Consider the following 15,657-nt stretch of genomic DNA (forward strand, 5'->3'; position numbering starts at 1 on the left):
CTCGATATCGAGCTCTTTGACTGCCTTTGAAAGGACGCGAAACATCTCTTTTTCAGTGGTGCATACACATTCCTCGACCTCGCAGGGGGGGAGGGGTGGAAGCATCATCCACTGACCACTCGCCTGATGCAACGAGAGACATGTCATCATCATCAATCCCAGCATCAGAACCACCGTAGGAGACGAGGCCGTGCTGGGGGGATGGGGGGGGGGGTTGGTTGGGGGTGGCCTTGTGGGGTGTAGTCCACCTCAAATTCATTCTGCTCGACCTATATATATATATATATATATATATATATTACACAATATACAATATGCAATTGCTTATAAACATACACAACTCCTGCCAAAGTGCTGCAGGGAATCAGGATGCTGAAGCGGCCCGTTCACCAGTGAAGCATCAAGCAGCGAGGCGGAGTGATGTTTGCCGGAGCACTGCAGGGGAGTGGAGAGTCTTCTCATTGTTGTGAAGATTCCGCCCATTGACTCGTGTAGTCGACGGCGAAGCAGTAGAGGGCGTCTAGATGAGAGATGAATCACTGTCTTGAAGAAAGAAAATCTGAGGAATTGTGTTTGTGCACCTGCTTTTATAGCGGACAGCTTTGCGCCTAAAAGGGCAGGCTCAAACACCGTAGCCAATATTAGAATATTGCCGTTATTGTTAAGAGGTTTCAACTAGGTGGTGTGGAAGGACAACTCCCCATATGCGCTAGCACGCATGTCAAGTGTACTGAGTCGTAAGGGAACCGTACCATCTCTTAGATAAACCCTTTTTCTTTGTATTATACACTTTAAAAAAGTGGTAACCTGGAATTGTTACCTTAAGGAGATATTTCTAGCTGATCTACCAAACAAAAACAAAAATATATACTTTTCTTGGTGCAACCTTATTTGTCATGTTAAATAAAAATTTTGACTGGAATAAAACCAGATAATTTAGATGTTACCAAATGAAGCACATGTTTACAGTGTACACACAAAAAAAGTGCTTCATGTGGTAACATCTAAAATGTTACTGAGCATTTCTGAATCAACCTGGTTACACTAACAAAACTAATTTTAAGGGTTAGATGAGGTAGAAAAGCTCCTTAAAGGAATATTCCGGGTTCATAACAAGTTAAGCTCAATCTACAGTATTTGTGGCATAATGTTGATAACCTCAAAAAATAATTTCGACTCGTCCTTCCTTTTCTTTAAAAAAACAAAAATCTAATTTACAGTGAGACACTTAAAATGGAAGTGAATTGGAAAATGTTTGGAGGTTTTAAAGGCAAAAATGTGAAGCTTATATTTTTATAAAAGCTCTTACATTAATTCTTCTGTTAAAACTCATGTATTATTTGAGCTGTAAAGTTGTTTATAATCATCATTTTTACAGTCATTTTAGGATTTTAGGGTTTGTTGACATTACATCGTCATGGCGAAGTTGTAAAATTGGAAATAACTTTACACAGAAAGGTCAGTAAATGAATTTATCACACTAAAATCATGTTAACAAATAATGTTTATGTCTTGTGGCTATACTTTTGAAATAGTGAGTATTTTAACGTTCACGGATTGGCCTCCATTCACTTCCATTGTAAGTGCCTCACTGTAACCCAGATTTTTGCTTAAAAAAAAAAAAAAGGATGGACGAGTCAAAATTACTTTTTGTGGTAATCAACATTATGCCACAAATGCTGTCGATTGAGCTTAACTTGTACTAAATCCGGAATTCCTTTAAGGAAACCATTGCAAGAAATAACTTTTTACAGTGTAAATTCTTTATACATTATTTAATCATAATAATCCATGAGAAAATATAACTGTATATGCCTATTTATCACTGTGAGCATCTTTCTAAGATATTAATACATTTTTAAACATCCTGTGGTGCAGAGAAGGAGATGTAGGAGACATCTTCAAAAATTCTTGTTTCTGTGTATGTGAGAGTGTTCATTTTCCTCAAGGGTAGACAAGTTATAACTTCAACATTCTTTCATAATCCACCCACTATTGCTGTGGAAGTTAGAAACATGATGATTTAATTCTGCCTTAAGAATGCAAAAAAATCCCCACTCTTTCAATTCTTGGAGTGTTTGAAATGAAAGTTACTTTAAACACTGTGTGGTCATGTGACCTTGTTACATGTTCTCCTAAACCACAGTTTGTTATGGACTGAGCAGCACAATAGATAGTTAAGGGATAATTTGCCCAAAAATGAAAATTATGTCATCATTTACTCACCCTCATGTTGTTCCAAACTTGTATAAATAAGAACAGAAATGAAGATGTTAGGCAAAATGTTAGCCTCAGTCACCATTCGATTTCATTGCATCTTTTTTCCATACAATAAAAGTGAATGGTGCCTAAAGTTATTATTCTGCCTAATGTCTATTTTGTGTTCCATTGAGAAAAAAAAAGCCTTACAGGTTTGGTACAACATAAGCATGAATAAATGATGACAGACTGTTTTGGGGGGTGAACTATCCCTTTTAGGTCAATAAGTTGATGTAGCTGAACCGGTAAAGCATGGTAATAACAATGCCATGGGAATTCCCAAGGAAAACAGGAATACTGATAAAATGTCTAACTTGAATGCACTGTAAATTGATTGAATAAAAGTGCCTGCCAAATGCACTCAAACTGTAAATGTATATTACCCAATTTCTCCTCCGAATATGTGGCTGCTTCCTGTAGATTTTGCAGCTCTGCACTCTGGATCAAGTAGCTTTTTAGTTGGGTTATAATCTGCCTGATCTCTTGGAGCATCTCTGTGCTAGAGGTGTGTTTCTGTATGGTGTCCAAGGTAAAAACTTGATAATCCCTAACAAGGTTCCCGAAGTATGTGTTTCCATCCCGGGACAGCTCTACGATGCGTTTATGCAGCTTGCGGTCGGCACTCATGAAGCCTGTTAAGGCGTTGGAGAGGTTCGCCATAGACACCATGGACAGTCGTTGCTTGGCTCGGTCAAGCATGATTGTTGGGGTCCTCTTTATCAGAGCACCTGTTGCCACAATGGTGTCTACCTCCTCCTCCGTGCTGCTGGCTGAGTAGGAATCATGGTCTGGCTGTGGAGCTCCACCTTCAGGAGAATACAGAGAAACATCAGAGACTTTGGGATGACCAGCGTTGAGGATGAATGTAGGGTGGACAGGACTGGGGCTGCTGGAATTCAAAGGAAGAATGGAAGTGGTTTCTTGGGTACTTGGTGTAAGTAAATTCCCGGCTGCTTGGGAGAGTTGTCCGGTCAGATTTTGAGAGAATCTTTTCCTCCTTGGTGGCGCCACTGGAGCAACAGGCTTCTTTGCTACAGTCGCTACTTCATGAGTTACCTTTGGAGCTCCATTAAATACTTTAGATTGTTCCTCTAGCACTTCCTGAAGAGTTTCTGAGTCCACAGTCTTCTCCCTTTCTTCCATACTGTCATCTAGGCAAATGAGAGATGCAACAGGGACTTGCGGGACATGTGCATATGTTTCCTGCTGCGCTGGTTCCTCTAACAGTTGTTTCTCACATAGTCTGCGGCGGGATGGTACTGGAGGACCTCTATGTGAAGGAGTACTAGAAGACTGCTTTCCCTCTGTTTGTAAGACAGCTGGCTTGTCTGTGTCATGCTCAACACCCGAGGTAGGAGTTCTCTGTCTCTCTTGTTCTGCACCATCACCATCACTTCCTTCCCCTTTCTGTACTGAAGGGGGAGGAGAACTGAGAACTTGCCTAAACTCTCCTTTTGCTGGCTTGCCAAATGCAGGATGTAGACAGCACTCAGGTGCACTGGGAGGACGTGGACGCAGGGGCGGGGGTCTTTTGTACTTGGGCAGAGCCTTGATTGGGGTGTTTAGGCTCTGGGTCCTCAAGACAGGGGTAGGTGAGGTGGGCGGCACACTGTTGCTGCAGTCCTCAATGAAAATAGGGTTGACATACCAAAGGCGGTCGCTGCCAATGGAAAGCTGGATTTCACAGGAACTGCTTTGCCCCTGGCTGTCACAACTACCAGCTTCATTTCCTACTTCCTCATGACTATTCAGAGCTGAACTCCAGAACTCTGTGTGAGCATGAGAAACATTTTAGCACTGTGTGACTTTAAAGAGACAGTTCACACAAACATGAAGATGTATGGTATCATTTACTCACCCTTGTGTTGTTCCAAATCTATATGACACAAAAGGAGATGTTAGATAGAATGTTAGTGACTGACAGCCTCAGTCAGCATTTGCTTTCATTGTATGGAGAAAAACTGAGGTGAAAGTGAATGGTGACTGAGGCTAACATTCTGCGTAACATCTCCTTTGGGGTTCCACAGGAACCATTGATGACGTTTGGAACCACAGATGACAAAATTTTCATTTTTGGGTGAACTATCCCTTTAACTTAACCCTTTAAAAATTAACTTCTCTGTGCCTTACACATTGACAAATTATGCTGACATATATTAACATAGCAATTAAGCTAAATCAATAGCATTTGTAGCATACTGTAGATTACCACAAAAAATAATTTTGATGGTTACGATTACAAATAAATTCATGGTTATAGTAAATCACTTACGATGCTCGTGAATGGGGCATTCAGTCCATGAACGTTAAAATCAAGGGCGTTGCAGCCCTTTAAAAATGTGATTTTTGTCCCCCGCACTTTTCCAAGCTAAACCCATACCAAGTACAAATGGTGGATTTGTATACAGTATTCTTTGCATTTTGTTACTTTGGGCTGATTGAGCAACCATCCAGCCAATCACAGGTGAGTTTTATGAGCTGAAACAACCCTCACGTAATAAGCCGTCAGTCAGACAGTCTAATCAACACGGCTCCGTTCATTTCTACATAGTTGCTTTCAACAATGTTGAACTCCAGAACTCGTTTTTTTCCCCATGTTTTTTATTGGCATTGATGTTGATCTAAATTAATAATCTAGAGATGAGGAGCACACAAATGAGAGTTATTTATCGGCATATCGTTCTTGATTGGCAGCATTACGTGAAATGCACTGCAGAAACCCCCCCCCACAAAGGACGATCCTTCTTTAAAGCACACATTGTAAGTGTTTATATCAGTGCATGAGTCTTCATTAAGTTTTGCTTTTTACATTATGTTTGTGAGGTAAAAGTTTGATCGGTTGTTTTTGCCAATTTAAGCAAATTACTAGATCTGTGTTAAATATGTAAAGCTATTTTTAATATCAGCTTCTGTTTTTTTTACCTCTATGTTGGTGCGCAGTCGACAAACTGTAGGAAAAAAGATAGATCTCCTGTGTTCTTTGAACACTTAAGCACTTTACTGAAGTGAATAGATAGACATGCTTTTTTATACATGAAAATGTACAGACGCTATTGAAACTTAATAAGACTATTATTGTTGTTTTTTGATAAAAGTCAGGCTCAGCAGCTCACAAACTGTAAGGAAATTATAGAATTGCTTTGTTCTTATAATGCTTAAAACCTCTACTAAAGTCTCTTTTTAGGTCAGTAGACATAGATATTTTAAAGATTAAAATGTTCTTTTGATCATTGATTCAGTGACTAACTCATTTCACACAAGACACTCATTTGTCACCACCTTCTGGCATCACCAGAAATTGTCACTGAATCATTAAATGAATTTTGAACGAATTTTGGTGAACGTAATCAAAACACTCGAGCCACTTGGATACATTTAAATCCCACAATGCACAAGCACAGAGTAAAAAATTATTGTAATTAGTGTCATTATTGTAATTGATTAAAACATTTGTTCAGGACCAGCTTGTGCTCAGTCTTTTATTGTCATATGTGAAACAGAAGCAAGTGCTCCACAATATGCCCTTTATTTTTACAGCTAAATTATATTGCAATACCTGAATCTTTAAAATACTATAAATATTAAAAGTAAACAATATGTATATATTAATATAATATATCATACTTATATATTAATATATACTGTAACATATTAATATTGCACTGTATGTACCTACTGACAGCTGTGCCACCCCCCCCCCCCCCCCACACACACACACACACACTTTTAAAATGACTGCTACGCCCATGGTTAAAATACACAGTGTTTCAAAAGTATAGCCACAAGAAGTACACATCATTTATGTAAACTCGGTTAATCCCTGATTTTATCATACTAAAACCATGTTAAAACGTATAATGTTTACCACTTGTGGCTATACTTTTAAAACAGTGTGCATTTTAATGTTTATGGGCTTTTTTTTTTTTTTTTTTTTTTTTGTAATCAACATAATGCCAAAAATGCTGTTGAATAAGCTTAACTTGTATTGAATCCAAAACATTCCTTTAAGTGTATCCGTGTACATTAGCTTTCATAGCACTTCCTATGAGTGTTGTGTTACCTTTGGCTTCTTGAGGATTAAAATTTAATTTAAATAGACTTAAATGAGGTAAATAATCTATAATTCTGCCTTACCTGAACCAAGAGAAGAGATCACCTCCATATCATCATATTTAGCTACCTGGAGGATGGCCTGAGGTAACTTCAGAGGAAAAGGAAGGATGTCCCTGAGTGAAATAGATACATGAAATCTCTGAATATTCACAGAAGATAAAGGAGATACTGTATTTCTGCATGCTGGAGATGTGATGTGTTTTCTGACTTACCGGCTCACACAGTAGAAAGCAATGAGTTTAAAAATGTTCTCAAAGACCAGGACAGAACCTTCAAGGTACAGCACTGCAGTACATAAAAGAAAGCTTTAATGCTAGCAATGTATCTGATGCTAGACATTACCTCATTGCCATAATTCTTAAAATATATTGTCGGCACTGGCTTAAAATAGATTTTTGTGTGACTAATCATCTGCTGAGATCACAAACACTAATATACAGCACACTGGGGTATTGCTGGTGTAATAGAGATGTTGAGATGTGCAAATCGTCCTTCATTTGAAATGTATGTTTAATTTTGAAAAAAGATGGAAACAATAGGCATATTGTTCGGCTTCGTAACAGCTGGATAGAAAATAAAATATTGCTTTAAAATAAGAATTACTAATAATATTTTTTATTATGACATGCAGAGACGAAGCCACTGAAAAAGTGACCACATCTCTCACTCACACAAACAGAGAGAGATAGAGATAGATAGATAGATAGATGAGAGAGAGAGAGAGAGAGAGAGAGAGAGAGAGAGAGAGAGAGAGAGAGAGAGAGAGAGAGACCAGGAAATGAAGATATAAAGGGCCAATGCAGGACATCCTGTGACAGCAACTGCAGTTAATAGCTGGGGACAGGAAACTCTGCAGCCTACAACCCCCACCACCAAACCCTCCATGTTTCATTTTGGGTCTGCTCATATCTCTGTGCATTATTGTTATAAAAACTGCATTATTGTTATAGAAACGTCTATGCGGATGTGTGCAGGTATGTATACATACAAATTTGTTTGTACGTGGGCCTGTCTATGCGGAGGTGTTTAGGTCTGGATGCAGATGTGTTTGTGCGTGGGTCTGTGTTTGGCACAAATGCGTTCCATGCATAAACTTTTCTAAATCAAGTTGAAAGAAAACTCATTTCTCAATGCAAAATAACTTACAGGACTTATCTTCTTTTACAGGCAGTTCTTTGACTTGGGGCTCCCCCAGCTGGTCAGGAAGACGTACTGACAGTACCATCGACTTCTGACTGGGGTCTCTCCTAACTAAAAAGATCTGTGTAAACAGAATCAAGCGATTAACAGAATGAGTTCAGCCATGTTGATTACCGCAAAAATTATTGTGGACTTGTCCCTCCTTTTCTATAGAAATTGAGGTTACAGTGAGACACTTACACTGGAAGTGAATGGGGCCAGTGTTTGGAGGGTTTAAAGGCAGTATGTATTACATATTAGAAGCTTATGATTTTATAAAAGCACTTGCAGGAATTCCTCTGTAAAAACTTGTGTATTAATTGAGCTGTAAAGTTGCTTAAATCATCGTTTTAGGGTTTAAATGGGGTTGTTTCTGAACTGAGTATTTTAACATTAATGGATTGGCCCCATTCACTTCCATTGTAGATTTATATATATATATATTAGTACTGTGCAAAAGTCTTAGGCACATAAGATGTTTCACAACAACGTTTGTCTTAAGATGGTTATTTTTATCTTCAGCTTTAGTGTGTCAGTAGGAAATATAAATTTTAGACTTCAAAACATTCCTTTTGCAAATAGAATAGAATAGAAGAACAGGGAGCCCTGCAACAGATGGCATTGCCCCCACAGAGCCTCCCACTGAACATCGAGTCAGTCTGGGATTACACGAAGAGACAGAAGCAATTTAGACAGCCTAAATATATAGAAGAACTGTGGTGAATTCTCCAAGAACTTGGAACATCCTATCTGCCAACAACCAAGAAAAACTGTGTCCAGGTGTACCTAGGAGAATTGGTGCTGTTTTGAAGGTATAGGTGGTTACACCAAATAATGATTTTCCCACCGGGAAAAGTTTTGCCTCTCCTGAATCTGATGGCTAATCCAACCCTGAGGGAAACTGTATATTTGTTAGGGCTGCCAATTTATCATGTTCAATTAGTACAAATAATTTTATGAAAAATAACATAAAAACAATTAATCATGCTCCCGACCCATATGTAAATGTTCCCAAGTGTATCTGTCTGCATCTCAATATGACATGGAACACCCACTACATGACAGTCCAAGTAACGCTCCCATTGGATCACAAAGGATTCTTTTTGCTGAAATAACTTTTAAAATCCTATGCAATCACTGTATGATTCATGTTGTCTTAACTATGTAATATGACAAAGAATAACTTTTAAAGTATATGTCACGTCATATTTTTATACCGAAGATATAAATGGTGAAATTAAAAATGTCCCTGTTCTGTTTTCTCCAGTTAGCTCACAAGCTAACCATTTAGCCTATGAGCCAATTAGCCTGCTAGTCACACAGTGGTACAGCTTCATCCCCTTTTCAATTTAATAGTGATATGGCGGTATGATTGTACTCAATTTAATAATTTTACTAACTTAAAATGTTTTAATCTTTGTGATTATAGTCAGGTTTAAGGGTAAGTGTAGGGTTTATGCAGGACTCCAAATAAACACAACAAACACAGTGTATCAATATAACATCCGAGGTTTGCAAGACTTTATTTTATTTTTATTTTTTTTTTGAAGGCCAACTTGTAGAGGGCTTGCCTTGTAGTAGTCTTGCAGGACGCAGATAGACCCTTCTCAATGTTCCTACCATCGGAGCAGATCCACCTTTATGTTTGAGCAAATATGTAGCAGTAGGGGGCAGTCAGCGCTCCAGCAACACCTTGTCAAGTCAATGAGCAGGCACCACAGCCTGACGCTTTTACGCTCAATGACATCTGAACCAGAATGCAGGTATCTAGAGACATGTTGTCAACTTTCATAGGGATGCACGATATATCAGCAGCCGATATATGTTTGGTCAATAACCAGGAAAATCTAAATATTATTATCGCGCCGATAATGGAATTATGGCCGATACGTTTGCCAGTAATTTATTACGGTTTATTTGCTTGCGGCAAAGAATCTCTGAATCTTTCCTTCAGGCAGAGACAATGTGTCTGTGTGAGTGAGAGCAGGTGAGTGCCAAGCTAATGTCACTCTGTGTAGATTATTTTGGGGCTGGTTTTTGTCATCTGCTGTAAGTAACGACATGCCATTTCCCATATTCTGTTTTTTTCATGAAGCAATAAAAACGAAAACACGACAAAAACATGTATGTATGTTTCTTGGGTGCAGTCATTTTCACGTATTACTTCATGAAACATAAACAGATTGTGGGTAATGGCACATGTTACTTACAGAGCAGCACTGTGATTAAAACAAGTCCAAAAACAACCTAACATGGAACATTTATCTTGAAATATTCTCACAGAGTAAAAAAACAGTTGACTGTTCGATCTGTATGATGTTACTTATTCCCATTATGATTGTTGTGTTCACATTTCATAAGTTTTACAGTGGAACTGTTACAGATGAGCGCTGTAACAAGTGTCTGTGAATAAGATGCGCACAAGCACAATGCAAACACACATAATAACGCATACCACCACTGTACTCGCAGTCTGGCTGCGGACTTAAATTAGTTATTAATAAATAGATAGGAGGAGAAAGGGGAGGTGGAGGGATGCCGGAAGACTCAATGCCATGTAGAGGTAAGCGGCTGTTTATATATGCTTACTCTGGTGATGTGATTGGTCAGATTAAATGACCTTGCTCCTCCCGAGCCTAGTTTGTAAAACTCCATATGATGTAATGTATTTGAATCTGAATGATATTTTTTATATGCATAATTAATGTAATTATTATATACTAAATCATCTTTATTTGGATGCCTTTTTTCACTATATATTGATATGTGATTAATTGTGTTTAATTTGATTAATTAATTGGCACATCATGTAATTCTATGAAATATTTCAGTCGATCGCCAGCCCTAGTTAATGTAACATGTTTCAGTACTAGTTTTACTGTAACCGGTCACCATTTCTCTTTCTGTTTGAGAAATGGTGACCAGTTACAGTAAGTTTTAATCACTTTTTAGCTTACTGTAATTGGTGCTGCTGGGTGAAAAATGAATTTTTTAAAGTATGAATTATTCCTTGTAGTCTCTCAGTTAATAGGCTATGAGACCATAAACCTGCATCAATAAGAATTAGAAGAATGTTGTTTAGAATAGTTTTATGGATTATAGCATGTCAATCTGCAGGATACTGCTCCTGCCAACTTCATCTTGAACATTTGTGGTCATCTTCATAAGCATACGATTGATTAACCATTCTCTCTCACCCCAGGCGACGTCTTGCTCAGTATTTGCATGGCTCTGTCTTGCTTCATTCCAAGTTGAAGCCACACTGGACATGTCTTTATCAGTTTCTCCAGGATGCTGATACCAGGGGGCACTGGCTTATTTGTCTTGCCAACTGGAGATGCAGGGACTGGTGGTTTTGAGGCTACTGGAAGCGGAGGTTTGTGATGGGGTGGAGATGAGGGCCTACCAACAGGAGGTGGAGGTGGTCTAGGCAGGGGTGAGGAGGAGATCTTGGGGAGAGCAGAGGGGAGTTGTGCAGGGAGGGGTGGCTTTGGCATCTGAGGAGACATGCGTTTCTGGGGAGGAAGAGGGGAGTAGGGTTTGGAATTAATGTAAGGTGAGGAAGTTGGAAGTGGAGGTGAGGAATGTTGTATACATGATATAGCAGGTAATGTAGGGAGCGGAAGGGAGGCCGGGTCATGGGACGAGTCGTTGGAGATATCAACCAGTGGGAATGTTGGAGTAGAACTCAGGGAGAAAGGAGTACTAGGAGGAATAGGAGAGGTCTGTGAATGGAACGAGTCTGGAATAGCTGAGGATATGGTGGGGGAAGAGGGTTTGGTGAGGACTGGGGATGCTGTGGACGGGGCAGGGGAGAGCATAGTGCATACTGAAAAAGAAGCTGAGAGCTTTGAGAAGAATCCAAATAATATTTTTAGAAGACCTCAGTGATCACCCTGTAGACAAAAGAAAGATGTGTTTCAAAGTCCACATTGAAATTTTGGGAATTTAAAATCAAATTTAAATTTGAATAGAAAACGAGAGTTTTAAGGTTTTGAAAAATACACTATGATATGAAATGAATACAAAATATTTAACATTCTCAAGTCATGCTGGAATAACATGAATCATCAGGTTTTGCACAGACTTGTGGAGTCCATGCCAGCGCAACCCAATCACATGCAAAGTCAACATGTTGTTTCTGAGAGTTACAATACCTTAGGATCGGCCACATTATGTCAACCAAGAAGGAATCGCATTCGCCTAATCAGTGACAAGCACGATTCGGGGGTTGCATTTTTCCATCTAACATTACATTTTTACCCCACTGATGGTTAGGTTTAGGTTTGGGGTCTGTTTGTACATGCTGTCATTAAAGGAAAGGGAGGACCAGATACTAAGAGATTCTATAACTCATTTTACTTTTTCAAATAAAAGAGAATTCTGTCATTATTTACTTCGCCTCATGTTGTTACCATATGGCTTTCTTTTTCTGTGGAACACATTTGGAGATGTTAAGCAGAATAAAAAAAATAAAAATAAAAAGATATTAAAAGTGCACTCAGTAATTTTGTGAAGTATGTTGAAGTGACTTACATTGGCTTACACTGGCCTGGATGCTGCATCATTCAAACAAAGTAGTTACCAAAATAGAAATTCACTATGCACAGTATGCCAGGATTAATTTAATCCACAAATGAAAGAGTCTAATAACAGCGCAGTTACTGAGATTAAGCGAGTTGTATTCAGCTGGTCATGTGATGCTAACATAGCAGCACCCTTGAAGCGCCCCTGCCCCAGGTAGAATAAAAGAGGTTTTATAAGGTAACTGATATGACTGAACTCTTCATCTCACATGAGTGGTTATGATTTTATACAAATGTTTCAAAATTACTATTCATTTCTTTAGAAGTATAACATTTTCAATGAGGAGAAAAAATTACTGAGTGAACTTTAATCCAAAATAACTAATACTAATATTGTCCCTAACATCACCTTTCATGTTCCACTGAAGAAAGAAAGTTATATAAGTTTGCTGTGGTTATAAACAGTGGTGCTAAATTTACTGAATATTTTGCTCAAGAACAACTTATTCCACTGTAATAACGACTGCAACATTACAAAAGACAAAAACAGAAGTCTGCCGATATCCAATTTTCTACTTGAAAACATGAGGTAATTTCAAAATGTCAAATAATTCTAATAAATGTGGCAAAATGTCTAAATTGTGAAATAGGGAATGTGACAGCATGTTCAGATGAGACTAAGCATGAAAAAAGCCATGAATGTATATTGCAGCGTTTTCTCACAGCTAAATTGCTGCTCTTGATTTTCTCAATCTTCCGTTTTCCTTTTTTTTCTTTCCCACCTCCTGTTCTTGCACCAAAATATTTTCTATGGTATTGATGTGCTGTGATATCATATAACATATTCTTTGGGGGAGTTCATTGCTTCCACTGTAGGCAGAAAGTCAAACCTATATATCTCTGTAGCTTGCATATATTATATGAACTTGAGAATTCATAAATTAACTATTTCTATTAACATTGTTTGTCAGGAACTAGTTGTTTTCTTTCTTCAATTGGGCTTTTTCATCAATGTGGCATATATATATATATATATGTGTGTGTGTGTGTGTGTGTGTGTGTGTGTGTGTGTGTGTGTGTGTGTGTGTGTGTGTGTGTACACCGATGAGCCAAAACATTATTACCACCTGCCTAATATGCTGTTGGTCCTCCATGTGCCGCAAAAACAGCGCCGACTTGTGAGGCATGGACTCTGTGGTCATTAGCAGCAGATCCTTCAAGTCCTGTGAGTTGCGAGGTGGAGCCACCATGGATCTGACTTTTTGGTCCAGCACATCCCACAGATGCTCAATCGGATTGAGATCTGGAGAATTCTTCATCATGTTCCTCAAATCATTCCTGAACAATGTGTGCAGTGTGGCAGGGCGCATTATCCTGCTGAAAGAGGCCACTGCCATCAGGGAATGCTATTGCCATAAAGGGGTGTACCTGGGCTGCAATGATGTTTAGGTAGGTGGTATGTGTCAATTTGATGTCCACATAAATGGCCGAACCCAGGGTTTCCCAGCAGAACATTGCCCAGAGCATCACACTCCTTCCACCGGCTTCTCGTTTTCCCACAGTGCATCCTGATGTCATCACTTCCCCAGGTAAATGACTCACACGTGCACGGCCGTCCACGTGATGTAAAAGAAAACGGGACTCATCGGACCAGGCGTCCTTCTTTCACTGCTCCAAGGTCCATTTCTGAAGCTGGCGTATTGTAGGCACTTTCGTTGGTGGACAGCGGTCATCATGGGCACTTTGACCGGTCTGCGGATACGCAGCCCCATACCCAACAGGGTGTGATGCACAATTAACATTTTCTGTGATTGTGCCACAGTAGACCTTCTGTTGATTTGGACCAGACAGGATAGCCTTCGTTGCCCTCATACATCGATGTACCTTAGGCCCCAACAAGTCGCCGGTTTGTGGTTTGTCCCTCCTCAGACCACTGTCAGTAGGTACACACCACTGCTCACCGGAAGCTCCCCACAAGCCTTGCCATTTCAGAGAAGCTCTGACCCAGTCGTCTGGCCAAAACAATTTGGCCCTTGTCAAAGTCGCTCAGGTCTTTACTCCTGTCCATTTCTCCTGCATTCAACACGTTGACTATGAGAACTAATTGTTCGCTTACCATCTAATTTACCCACACCTTGTCATGTGGCCTTGATAGGAAATTATCTATATTTTTCGCTTCACCCGTGAGTGGTCATAATGTTTACACTCATCAGTGTGTGTGTGTGTGTGTGTGTGTGTGTGTATATATATATATATATATATATATATATATATATATATATATATATATATATAAATGTTTTAAATGAGTAGACCTGATGGCCCAAGACAGAGATAGGGATGAAGTACGAGTTGTGAATGTCCCTGTTGATGTTCCATTCAGACTGTTACAGAATTTCTTTGCCTTTAGAGAAAATTTTAACTCTGGTTTGTCTAATAAAATACCATGTATAAGTATTTTTATCAGTGCATAATAAATCTTTACATAAGCAACATTTTTGTTCTGCAATTATTGGTAGCTTTGTTATGGTTATAGCTAAATGTATTTAGTAATAGTTTTATATAATTAAATATTTAAGCATTTTTGAAAGAATACAAAAATCTGTTTTACTGTAATAATGAACACTGAATGACCACTATATTCAGATTAGTGGTCAATCAAAATGGGGTTTTCAGTGACCAATTCTTAAACTTTACATTTGCTTCCCCATAATGTTGAATATTTGGTTACATCTTTGATGTCATAGTAAATAATGTTTGTTAAAATTAGTTTGCTGTAAATGAAATAATATTACTTTTTTAATGTCAACATGAAGACAGTTTTCATTTGTTTTCATCCAGCCTTGTAGTAAAAGCATTCTCAAATTCTGGCCATGACTTCACAACTTAAATATCTTTGCTGCTCAGTGAGAGAGAGAGCATAGTCAAAAACACTAAGACAACTATAGATGAGTAAAACAGTAATCCTTACATGGTATGGGTATACAGTATAAGGTGTGGCTGCTTACTCTCAGGTTACAGAAATCAGAGTCCCAACAGCTGTTTTCATCATTGAGTCCTGCACACACTCAGTCACAAATAATCCTTTACAGAATGACCCCATACACTGCAAGAGTTGTCCTCCATCTTTCTTCACTCTTTTGCTGTTAATGTTCTTCCCTCAGAATAATGTGATCCTTATACTTCCTATTGCGGATGAGAGTTGGCGAAATTTGAAAAATGCAGAAAAACCAAAAAGGGAGCAACAGAAACATTCACGTCCCCTTTTCTCTTTTTCTTTCTACACTTCCTGTGAGCGATGTAGTCAGGAAGGGGCCGTCCAGGGTGGTCAGCCAACCCCTTACCACCACATTAACCATACAAGCACACATTCACACACAGTTTAACTTCACAACGAGCATCAACTTCATATACTGATACACTAGTTCTCTTCTCCTTGTCTCCGTCTTACTTTCATAGTAAACAAAGCATAAACAATATCTGCAGATGTGTTTGCCTGTGAACCAGAGCTGTGAGGAGCCAACTTTCCTCCCTTCACCCCTCAGAGTTTGAATGTGTCTGAAGTTATACAACTCCAGAT

At 38.8% G+C, this 15,657-nt stretch overlaps 1 protein-coding gene across 2 annotated transcripts in view; it reads right to left on the reverse strand.

The window, feature by feature from the left end:
- The window catches only part of LOC127455118 (ras and Rab interactor 3-like), a 30,853-nt gene extending 15,503 nt beyond the window's left edge, over positions 1-15,350 (reverse strand). Inside the window, exons 1-6 of one of the 2 annotated variants that reach the window (XM_051722721.1) lie at positions 15,086-15,350; positions 10,749-11,447; positions 7,519-7,633; positions 6,585-6,657; positions 6,394-6,485; positions 2,643-4,028 (exon numbers count right to left, since the gene is read on the reverse strand). In XM_051722721.1, coding sequence (XP_051578681.1) covers positions 2,643-4,028; positions 6,394-6,485; positions 6,585-6,657; positions 7,519-7,633; positions 10,749-11,372 — 2,290 coding nt within the window. In that variant the 5' untranslated portion in view covers positions 11,373-11,447; positions 15,086-15,350. Of the gene's footprint in view, positions 1-2,642; positions 4,029-6,393; positions 6,486-6,584; positions 6,658-7,518; positions 7,634-10,748; positions 11,448-15,048 lie in introns of both variants that reach the window. The other variant, XM_051722720.1, reaches the window with a different exon arrangement.
- Between the last annotated feature and the right edge of the window lie 307 nt (positions 15,351-15,657).

The sequence above is a fragment of the Myxocyprinus asiaticus genome, chromosome 17 (genome assembly GCF_019703515.2).
Source record: "Myxocyprinus asiaticus isolate MX2 ecotype Aquarium Trade chromosome 17, UBuf_Myxa_2, whole genome shotgun sequence".
NCBI classification, from domain to species: domain Eukaryota; kingdom Metazoa; phylum Chordata; class Actinopteri; order Cypriniformes; family Catostomidae; genus Myxocyprinus; species Myxocyprinus asiaticus.